Source organism: Uranotaenia lowii, chromosome 3 (genome assembly GCF_029784155.1).
Source record: "Uranotaenia lowii strain MFRU-FL chromosome 3, ASM2978415v1, whole genome shotgun sequence".
NCBI lineage: Eukaryota > Metazoa > Arthropoda > Insecta > Diptera > Culicidae > Uranotaenia > Uranotaenia lowii.
Window position 1 is genome coordinate 75,036,989 of NC_073693.1, and position 11,993 is coordinate 75,048,981.

Genomic DNA, 11,993 nt, shown 5'->3' on the forward strand with positions numbered 1-11,993 from the left:
TATTTTGTTTTTTTTTCGCTTTACACTTTTGTCTCTTTTTTCACAGTTTATTTTGTATATTTTTCTACAACTGTCACACTTTTTCGGTTTTTTTTGTTATTTATTTTCACTTAACTTTTTTTCAATAATATGTTTAATTACCGTAGTAGATGGTTTATAGTGTATAAAACTAAATTGATTATTGTATATATGTTTTTTTTTATCTATTTTGCTATTAATATTATTAATCAACATGTTTTAGTTTCGTACCCAAATATGTAAACATAAATTCTGCCTTTTTCAAATATGTACTTTTGTATCAATATTACACAGTAAACATTTCTGTATGTTTTTATCTCTTGTATTTGTTTTTTGTTGTTGTTTTAAATCCTATGATAAACTTACTTCTGCAATTATGTTCTACGTTCAAACAACTTGAAAGATTTTGTATGATCTCTTATTTAAAACATAGAGGCTCATAAACACATGTTCACGTTTGAAAGTTTTATGGAAGTAGGTCGGGTAGGGAGGGAAAATGTGATATACGGTTCAACGGGTTGGTTTGCCTTGTTTGTCTCGATCTCGAACTAGAACCAATGACAAGGTGTTAGGTATATACATCCTTAAATTTTATTTTGATTTTTGACGGAATTTCTATCCAAACTAAACGCATTTTACACTAATACACAAACGCCGCAGTTGCTAGAATAATAAATTTACGAAGAAACAACTTATGCAGTTAATTTACTTCGAGTTTATTCATTATTTTACTACCAATACACTGTCTCACGAGTTGGAAGCGATGTTTTGTTTCAGAAAAAAAGAATATGATGTGCAACAGCAGTGCTTACGATGAAAATCTACTGGATACTACTCACGGAAGTGCGAATAAGTGTAGTGTAGGGTGCTCACTATATTTCGATTTATTTTTTGCGGAAGTTCTGTGATCTTGGTATTTCATTATTGTTTGGTTTTAAGATCTACGAGCTAGTTGTGGTTGATTTTGTTTTGTTATAAATAAGGCAAAAGTCGATTTACGTGTAGTGTGAGTGAGTGTTGCTGTGGTGCGCGCTACTCCAAATTATTTAGTTGTTCTTGCTGCCGAGTCAGCATTCTTACGCTGCATAGAGCCGGAATGTCATTTTACGTGATTTTTTTTTTAACATTATTCAGTATGACAAAGCAAATCCGAACTGAGTGACAGGCCTATGTTCAAAAATAAACTATGAAACCGCTAATTTTCCTCTTGGTTTAATCTCATTTGGTTTGAATATATAAGAAACTGGAAAAACAAAACAACTGGAAATTAAAGTAAGGCGAAATGTTTAACCTAAACACGTGGCATACCAATGTATTACTAGTGTCAACTTATTAGTCCCATAAACTTATACTAAACACGCTCTACCAAGCTTTAGAACTGCTATTTTTAAACAAACAAACAAAAAACGAGTAAAAATACAACATTTAACAAACACGCTTTACTGGTGCTGAGAATGTGTGGGCCACAAGAGTGAGGTCAAACGTTATATACTTCAACTGTTCATACAGCACACTTCACTATCGTCGCTCAACTCAGTACAAGATTCTTAATTATACATTTGTCCACTGGATCCACTTTGTGGAAACCATGGCGCAGATTGTTAGACAACAAAGTTTATGTAACATACAACACAAAGGTATGCAAAAGCTTTACATTTTGCTTTCCTAACAGGTAAATGAGTTTTATTTGTCGATAAAATGAATTGTAACAACTCGTTCATATTTGTTGATACAAAACTGATCATTTAAAGAAGTGTTTTTTTTTCTCTGTTTTATGTATTGCACTCAAGCATACGCTATGGCTGAAAACTAAAACAAAACTCTCTTTCATCAATCATTCAAATTTTTCAAAAAAGAAAAATGTATTTCTATATTTTGATGCCAACCACATCTATGCAGTATATGTTTACGATCTAAAATAGTACTTCCTCGGCTGCTTAACTGATCGTAGGACAAAAATGTTTAAAATATACATTACATAGCGTATCTTGTCATAATCAGTAATCGTATTTCTGTTCTCTCAGAAATTGTAGCATAAAAATAAATTTATAAATAAAATCACTGTTGATTAAAATCAATACATATTCATCCTCTGCTTCACTAATATGTGGTATGGTTTCTTCGGGCATCCCATGGTTCTGCAAACTCGTTTCGGTTTGCAGTTCCTGTGTTTGATGCGTTGCCAACACTAGTAGTTGCTACTATGGTGGATTCGCGCTCCGGTTGCATGTCACCAGTTTTGGGTCGCTCAGTCCCATTACCGGCGACATCCTGCTGCTGTTATAGCCAGTGAGGTCGATTCATTGAATTCATAGCGTCGTAAGGTTTGTGGTGCATGCCGAGCGCTGGATGGTACGCACCTGGTTGCCCGTATGTTCCAGGTGGTGGTCCATGAGCACCGGGAGCACCCAGTGCTAGATTCTGCAGCATCTCGTTTCGGATGAGCTGTTGGTGTATTGGATCCAATTGATTCATAAATTGATATGGTGAAGGGCGGGTTGAAGGGTGGGGCAAAAACTGATGGTACGCGGGTGCCGCCGGGGGTGCTACGGCTGACGTAGATGAAGGTGTGCTAGTTGATTTGTTCGAACCATCTGATACGGACGGCGCACCTGGTCCTCTTTGACTAGTTGAAAGATAGGGGTATGGATTGTTCCGAAGGTCTTCTAGATAGGGTGTGTTTTCACCAAAGAGACTTGACGGATAACCGGCTGGGCCTGAGCCGTAATTGAAAGCGCTGCCATGAACTACATTGGCTGTTTTCAACGAGATAGCAGAAGACTCCTGATTAGAACTGGAATTGGAACCTGTGTTGCTAGATGAGCTAAAAGACCCGGCGACCTGATTCGCAGAATTCGACGATTGAGTTGTTTTCATGCCAGAATATGTTTGGAAACCTTGATGTGCTGCGTTTGGCTGAGGTTGTTGATGTTGCTGTTGTTGGTGTTGATGCACTTGTTGCTGTTGATGCTGCATATGTTGTTGCTGTTGATGTGCCTGTTGTTGCTGCTGATGATGATGTTGTGCCTCTACAGGCTCCTTCTTTTTGCGGGATCTTTTGGGTTTGGCTGGTTCAGGAGCAGCCGGTGTAACATTCGGCACCGAAGGGATGTTCAATGGAACTTTCTGGCTCTGACCGTGCATATCATTTCTTGAATGGTAGTTACCACCGTAAGTGGACTGTTGTTGATCTCGTGTTGCGGTGTATGCCATGCTAGTAGCCATTGATGGATTGAACATTTGCTGCAAAGTGGAAGTGGCCGAGGCAGAACCAAGTCCGGAACCGGCAGCGGTAGGTAGATTTGACAAATTTTTACCAAACATGTGCGCTGCTGGGGGTAAATTTTTCTCATAGAATCCACTTTGTCCAGATGAGCCAGTGAGCATCTTATCATCCGCCGAGTAAAGGGACGTTAAAGTGGCTAAATTTCGAAGTGTCGGATCAATTAGGGATGACGACGTTGCACCGGTAAACGATTTATACGTTGTTGTAAGGTCTATATTACCCTGTTGTTGTTGCTGCTGTTGCTGATGAGGCTGTTGCTGACCAGCGGCTAATGCCGACCGTTGATCATACCTTGGCAATTGAGGGTTTTGGATATTTTGGCTTGCTGAATTTTGGGTTGGTTTAGGTTGTTGTTGCTGTTGCATGCTGTAGGTGTTGGCACCACTCATGTCGTGAGCTTTGTTTGTATTGGGTTGCATTTGTTCATAACTAGAGGACCCATGACCACTGTAGCCCATTTTACCAGCATCCGCTTGTCCTTGAACGGCAGAAACTGCTGCACCTTAAAATAAGAATAATTCGTGTTTGTAACAAATCAATTTAAAAATCATAACTAACATACCTGTTCCGCTTGGGAAATCTCTTGGAAAAGTCATAGTTGCGGCACGATTGAACATATCAAATGCCTTGCTTTTGGAAATGTCCATAGGATTACCATATCCCATCGCACTAATGATATCCATCATCTGTTGTTGCTTCGTCAATTCCTTTTCCTTACTACCAACAATATCACCGGTAGCAGCTGCATCTTTATTGCCCATGTTCATGGGAATGTCTTGCTGTTGCTGTTGTTGTTGTTGCTGTTGATTCTTGACACTTTCGGTACTAGCAGTGCTGTTGTAACCCAAATTTATTAGTTCAGGTACCTTGGTTGCGGCAGCAGCTGCACTTTTACTCAGATCGTGGTGGCTGTGACTTTGTGTTTGCGAAGGTTGTAGTTGTTGATGCCCACCATGATCATAGGCCTGGCGGGTGTAGTTGGAAGCGTACGGGTTTTGACCAAGAAGATTGCTCAGATGACTGGTGCTATGCTGGTGTTGCTGATGGTGTAGATGTTGCTGTGACTGTTGTTGCTGCTGCTGCTGCTGTTGCTGCTGAGGGATTTGCTGTTGTTGCTGCTGCTGTGCCGTTGATTGGCTGTGAGCGGGAGTGATGTTATTTGGATTTTGCGAAGAATGTTGAGGATTCGCTGCCTGTTGTTGGCAGGAGGGAGGTTGTTGTTGTTGCTGTTGTTGAAGCATGTGTGGTTGCTGCACATTATGATGCGCAGGTAGGGGCTTTTGCTGGGAAAGTAGATTATTTTGAGGGAGATTTTGTTGCTGCTGATGGCTGGGGTGTATGTGTGCTGGAGCAGGCAAATTTGTTCCCAGACCAAGCGAATTTTCCGGATGGGCTGTGTACTGGTTATAACCAGGTTGCGGCTGTGGTTGTTGGTTCCATGGAGATTGGGTACTGATTTGAGGAGGAATCAAAGGAGGTTGTTGAATCTGCTGTTGTTGAGGTAATTGAGATCCTGTGTTCTGCATTGCTGACGCTTGTTGCGGTTGTTGTTGCTGTTGTTGCTGTTGTTGAGGTGAAGATTGCTGTGATTGCTGTTGAGAAAGGTTGTGCACCGGGGATTCGGGAGTTAATGTCACTCCAGCAGCTGCTGCTGCTTGTTGAGGGGTTATAATGGGTGGAGCCAGTTTCAAACTGTTATTTGTTGTACCCTGTGGTAGAACCGAAATACTGGATTGCTGAGAGGGCTTCGGTGACATTGGTTGGAACGGCGACAGTTGTCCTTGTGAGTAGGGTGAATTCGGGTCCTGTTGTGAATACGGCGAACTATGATTCGACTGCGAAAATGGGGAATTTGGGCTTTGGTGGATAGGAGTATTTGGTTTCGATGAAAGCTGTTGAGGCGGAGCTTGCTGGCTTGACTTTTGCGTTGGAGCTGTAGCTTGATTTTGAGATTGGTGTTGAGGTGTTTGGTAAGGCGATGAAGGCGAAGGATTGAAAGGCGAATGCCCGCTAGCAGTTGACTGAGCAGGACTTTGTTGTACTGATGATTGAGGTGCAATTGAATTATTGCTATATGGTGACAGCGGCCCTGAGGAGGCTGGAGATGGTATAGTTTGCTGTTGGTTGAAGTTTTGGTTCTGCTGCTGTTGGTATGGCGAATTGGGTTGCTGCTGGTATGGTGATGATTGTTGATTGTGATACGGCGAATTGGGATTTGTACTTGGACTCATTGATGAATTGTAATCCGATTCTTGTGAAGCTGGTTGTTTGTACTGTTCATAGCCCTTTAGATTATCTGTAGTGTTAGAGCTGGTAGCGTTGTTACTACCATTACTACCATACGGATAGTTTCCATATAAATTGGTTGCACTGACTCCAGTGCTGCCGGTGTACAAATGCTGAGAATACTGAGGATATGGTGAGGGCAAATCCCTTGGACTACAACTTTTTTCTGGGCTACTTTTTGTTGTAGTGTCCTGATAAAATCCAACTCGTATTGTACCGTTGTTGAGAGGATATGGACTCTTTTGAGTTTCATCCAGCTTTGGGGACGTCATTATAGGCGATGCACCCATAGGACTAGGGTATGGAGCTGGGTACACACCAATGCGCTCGTCGATTCCAATTCTGGGGCTGTCAGGATCTTGGCTATAGGACGATCTTTCTGAAACTGTGCTTCCAGTGCTAGCCTTTCTCTGACGTGGTGCCGGCAAAGAAGGATAGTTTGGACTTTCCAAGCTAGGTACCATAGATGTACCTAATCCGGACTCGGATGGAGAAGCATTTTCTCCACCTTTCCCGCTGTCCGTTGGAGAGTTTTTGCATGCAGCATCTTCTGCTTCATCTGTTTTCTTTGGCTTTTTAGGCGCTCCAAATGCTTTGAACCATGCGCTTAAGTTTGGTGTAGCTGATGGTTTATCAGATTTGGTAACTGCTTTAACTACCTTCTCGGGAGATTCAATAACTTTTCCCGGTTCCGTTTTAGCCATTTCTGCCTTTGCTGCCTTCAAATCATCATGAATAAGCAGTTTATCGCTGTTACCACTTTCATCTTTTGAACTGCCAACAGACTGATTTAAGTCTTCCACATCTGCGGTTTTAACAACCTCTTCCTCTACGATATCTTTTTTTTCATCTGCAAAATTGTGTTGCTGGCACAAACCGAAACCTTCGGTGTCAAGCACCGTACCCAAACTGAGCTTTGGTTTTGATTCATCAGTTTTAACAATTAGAGAATTTTTCACTTCTTTAACCTTATTCTGATTTGCCCCCAAAGGAAACAGTTCTTCTGGCTTATTGAGATTCTGTATTAAGTTGCCTTTTGCTTTACCGGGCTGCATTCGATCGATAGTGCGGTGAACGGTTTCCCGTTTACGGGATCCTAGCTGACTCAGCTTTTCTTTGAGTGATTTACGCTTCGGTTCTTTAGGTTCCTTCTTTTGTGAATGCGGAGGTATGATTGGTGGAGGCCCTAATAGTGGACGTTCGACATAAGGTGGAACCACCGTTGAACCTGATACAGCAGGTTGTGGTTGTACTTTCACTGGATTTGGTGTAACTGTTGTGACATTTGTAGTTGCAATTTCTTTGGGCGGACCAGGCTCTGGGATATTCTCTTTCGCTGTTTTGATCTTAACTGGTTCCTTGTGGGGAATAACGGGGGAAGGTAAGGCCACAGCTTTAGGTGAAGTAGGAATCGGATCAATTGGTGCTGGAACTGTTGTAGTGAGTGGCGCCGGTGCAACCAATGGTGCAGGCGATATAATTGGCGGTTCCGTTTCAGGTTCAGAAAGCTGTGTCAAAGGAATAGGCTTACGAAAATCGGCAGCATCGATTTTTGCCGTCACAGCATCTAAATCATCCATTATATATCGGGAAGGAGAATTACTAGCAGAGCTATATTCAGAAAATCGTGGAGTGTTCTCGAGCCATTTATTAATATCTTTCAATGTCTGTTCTGTTTCTAGCTCAAGGGCTTCCAAATTTGCTCCAACTGGTTTTGAGTGCTGTTTGCCGGCTGTCGAAGTGTTGGGTTTTGCAGGGGCGCTATGCGACGATTTGCTTGATTTAGTTGCCGACTTTTTATTTGAATCGGATTTTGATTTGGATTGTTTGGGTGGCTTCTCAACTACCGCTGGTGGAATTGGGGTGGCGGCTTTCGGTGTGGGAATATCCGGAGGAGAATCGTCCACAAAATCGTATTCATCGCTTCTATCGACTTTTTTCATGGTTTCTCTATTTTCAGATGTTTCTTCCTGATATGAGAGCCGAGATTTCTCCGTTACAAGGTGCTGTTCTGTTACTTTGGAGTTATGATCTTCTTCATCTTCTCCCAGTTCTAGCTCATCAGGTGGAGGTGGTGATGGAGAATCGTTTCGCAATTCGCTAGAAACAACTTGTTTTTTCTTTCCTTTGGATAGATCTTTGCTTCTTTCTGGACTTTTACCTACATCCTTAGCCTTAGATAGCTCTTTTCCAACATTCGAGGTATCTGCCTCTGACGATTGTTTAGACTTCTGTTTTTTTCGAGTATTATCCACATTTTTTTCGGTTTTTCTTTTGCTTGGCTTTTCAGGGCTAATAGCAGCAAGCTGGCCAGAAACTGGTTGGAAAGCATTAGTTTGATTTCTTCGCCGTTGTTTTATGAGATCATATTTGTCCACAATGTCAGGTGTAATCGGTCGAGCTGGTGCCAGCTTAGGCGGCTCCCTATCAACGATCGCATCGTTATCCGAATTCATTGAATGATCCGACATGGATGAATAATGATCTCTGATGGAAGGCAGCGGACTAGGAGAACGTGAAAAGCTCCTGGATGAGCTTCTATCTCTGGGCAGAGTAGTGTACTTGGAAAAATCTTTTGGTTGTTTCTTTGAGGCACTTGGGATTTCTTTGTGTTGTGGCTTTTTGTTTTTGTTACCTTTTCTAACTTCAATTGGGGTTTCTTCGTCCTCACTAGAAGACACAATAGACGATGTTTCGAAACTTTTGTTCTTCGACTTTTTGCTTTTAGCATTTTTACTTTTTGATTTACTTTTTTTCGATTTCCCTTCGTCCTTGCTCCTTGCCTTCGATTTTCCTCCTTTGTGATTATTTTTCTTGCTTTTCTTCTCCTTTCTATCGTCCTTTGGTTCATCAACAAAATCGCCATCTGGAGAGCTTCCGGCACCTTCTTCAGGGATCCGAATATCCTCGATGTCAGCAAAATTATCCAAATCTGTTTCTTCCCCATCTCCAGTACGTTTATCCTCGACAACCTTTGCAGGAGTGGGACGATCGTGTTTTGAACGGTGTCCTTTTCTCTTGCTTTTTGGTTTGACCGGTGACGGCGATGCTGAGGTTATTGAAGAATCTAAATATTTGGAAGATTTTTTGCTGGATTTCACCATTGGTTTCTCGGCATAATTATCTTCCTTGCGATCCTTTTTTGAATGTTTTGATTTCAATGCTGTAGGCTCCTTATGCTTATCAGCTTTTTTCAAGGCCGATGAAGGTGCTGGACTTGCTGAACGCATATCTTCAGGTGAAGGACTCCTTGAACGGGAGATGGAACGTGACCTTTTGGATTTTTTCCCTGTTTCTAGTTTGGAAGATTTCTTTTCTTCTTTTGGATTTTTGGAGTTTTTGCTCTTCGAAATATCTTTTTCTTCCTTGTGTTTCTGCTTGCTAGCAGATTTCTTTTTGACGTCAAGCTCGACAAGTCGTTCATCTTTTCGTTCGTACTCCTCCTCATCTTTTTTGATTAGTTGTACACTTTTGTCTTCATCATCTTCGTCTTCGTCAACTATTTCATCTTCATCTTCACTTTCGTTACGTTTAACTTTTTTACTTTTTCTCTTGTCCGATTTATCTTTTTCTTTTCGTTTTCTTTTCAGCCCTTTCGCATTTGCACTTTTGCTTGTTTTAGTATCCTCTACTTCGACAGTTTTCCCTTTTTTAGCACTACCCACAGAATTACTGTTTTCATTATTTTGCTTCTTCGAATCACTACTCACTTCACCTAGACCATTCTTTGTCTTTTTCCCGTTTTTCTTCTTGCCACTTGCCGACTTTGGCTCTTCTGGTATTTCCACATCCCTCGATGAAGCACTTTTCTTTTCCGATGAAGCTTTAGTTTTGCTCGTAGAAGAGGATTTGCTTTCTTTAGACGAATGTTTGTTACCACCACCTTCAGAACTTCCTATCGATGCGCTAGCACTGGTGTTATTGTTTTGTATCTCGTTCACAGTTTTACTGGTTCCAGCAGTATTTCCAAACGACTTTTCTTTGAAAACCGGATACTCTAACGTAGTTTCTTCGTCCGAGGAATTGGAATCGAAGTACTTTTTTGTAGCTTTTTCGAACGCAATCTGCAAATTGTTGACCATTTCGGTGTATTCTAAAATTAAATAAAAAGTTAAATCTGTAGGAAGCTATGAAAACATCTAATGAACTCTCTCACCATTCGCTTGACCGTTATACAGTCGACAGTTGTTGACAATCAATTTGAAATCATTACGGAAGTCTGCAAACGAAAGGTATTCTCCATCGTCTAGCTTTTCCTCCATTTTTTGCAAATCCATCGGACTGTAAATCGAAAGAATAAATGAGCTGAAGAAGGCATTTATTATGGTTTACGGAAGTTACTTACCGTCTTATTATGGAATAATATCGCGGCGCAATGTCCTCGTCCACAGGGTCCATGAATGGCCAGGCGTCATCATGGTTTTTTATACTCTCCAGGACTTTGTGCATCCCGATTTGTAAGACCTCTTCGGATTCGGTGAAACTAAATGATGTAAACAAAGTGGATGTGGTGGTTGTTATAAAACTATTGGATTTCGGTAACGCAAGCCGTAGCACGAGAGTACATGTGGGTGATGGTAATGATTTTTTTTAAAGTATCGATTTATACAATGATATACGAATCACACGATTGGCCAGTTTCCGGGTGTTATTGTTACAGGAACGGATGAGTTTTTGGTTAACACGACACAACAGTGCATGTGGGTTTTACAGGTGCATTTTTTTATCACGACGCCAGGACCATATCGTATGTGCACACGGGAATCAAATATTCACAGACAAAAAAGAAAGATGAAAGTTAAATACTGATCACTAACGGATTGTTGTAGATTGAGCATATAATTATGAATGGAAAAAGCACTACATAAGCATGATTATATTGATACGAAATAAAGTTAATAAGCTGAGAAAAAAAGCTGAAGATGTCTATAACAAAACTAGAAACGTAGGTATAATTGCCAATTGTATACAGAAACATGGCAGTTTCAAGAATTTAGGTAGAAAAATTGTAGCCACCTTTTTGAGTTACATTATTTTACTGACTGTTTTGAAACTTGTTTCAAATACTTTCCTGAATAGTCGGATTTGCACAAAAAGAAACTACATTTTAATGTCAACGAGCATTGAGATTTTTTTTTCGATTATAAGCCCCATTACATAAAACGAGCCGAGTAACTCGACTCGACTCCAGTCACTGTCGAGTCGAGCGAAATGTCGTATTGCGGTAGTCGAGTGAAACTGTTCAAATTAATTTAAGTTTCCGAATGGCGGCTATTCGAGCTACTCGACTGAAATTCGACTCGACTCGACTACTGAAATAACAAAATGGCTCACTCGGGAAAATGACTCGTGACTCGTCTTATGTAATAGGGCCCTATGTGAGGATTAGTTAAAATGTTAAGGATATTACGACTTAACATCTTCAGTACTATTTGTTTAATTACAAAATGAGTAATAGAAAAGGTAAGATCTTAAGACGATTTAAATTAACGTTGAATTCAAATTTTGGAAAATGTTGGAAAGATAACCGACTGCCCTGTACAAGATATGAACTCGCAATTTTCGGCTTTCTAGGTCAATGCATCACCAACTATGCTGCAGAAGTCTGAGTTTGAGCTTAAACTTGCTATCAAGTGCGATCCACCTGCGCCCCCTCCTGGCCAAAGGCATAATGGTTGCACTACGTGATTCATTCAAGATAGTCAACAATGCACAATTAACCAAATGAAAGATTGCTGGAAGCAAGCGATACAATCTCATTGTACATTTATGAGCATCTTTTACTTTAAACGAACCAATAACGACGCCGGCAAAGTCCGCGAGTTATCTTAAAATGACTTTTACTATAATTTTGCAAAACTCGAAAAGGCGAATCAAAAGATGTGGAAAAAAACAAGAACGGTCTAACCAAATCATTATTAAACGTCAGACTCTAATTTTGCATCACTGTGTGGCAGGTCACCAGTTCCTCTAATTTAAGGAAAAAGCTAACCAAGGCGTCGTTTTATTCCAAACTACAATCACTGCTTATAAAATAGTCTTCAGCACTTAATAAAATTTGAAGCATAATTCACATATTTGAGAGATTGTTTATTTTTCGGTGACAGAAAAAAACGCGTCAGCTTTCATCGATCACAGCCTACCGAAGCTATGCAGAAGTTTGTACGTCAAACTCTTTTAGCAAAGTCAGTAATACGGACTAGAAAGCCGGGAATGCGGATTTTCATTCAGCACGTGTAGTCAGTACTTTTTACAACATTTTTACTTTTTTTGTTTCCTTACATCCTCTGAAAATCTAACCTTTTTTGATAAACTGGTTTCTTGATTGGTTAGGTAGTTGGAATACTTGAATTTAGTGATCAAGTGGAAAAACACAACACAATGATTGATTTATAAAAAAAAG

At 40.5% G+C, this 11,993-nt stretch overlaps 1 protein-coding gene across 4 annotated transcripts in view; it reads right to left on the reverse strand.

Annotated features, from left to right (window-relative positions):
* Positions 1-576: 576 nt before the first annotated feature.
* Positions 577-11,993, reverse strand: part of LOC129758070 (PHD finger protein rhinoceros-like) — a 44,976-nt gene continuing 33,559 nt past the window's right edge. For 3 of the 4 annotated variants that reach the window (XM_055755502.1, XM_055755499.1, XM_055755500.1), the window contains 4 exons: positions 9,936-10,115; positions 9,747-9,871; positions 3,867-9,683; positions 577-3,806 (listed from right to left, as the gene is read on the reverse strand). In XM_055755502.1, coding sequence (XP_055611477.1) covers positions 2,299-3,806; positions 3,867-9,683; positions 9,747-9,871; positions 9,936-10,115 — 7,630 coding nt within the window. In that variant the 3' untranslated portion in view covers positions 577-2,298. The remainder of the gene's footprint in view (positions 3,807-3,866; positions 9,684-9,746; positions 9,872-9,935; positions 10,116-11,993) is intronic. The other variant, XM_055755501.1, reaches the window with a different exon arrangement.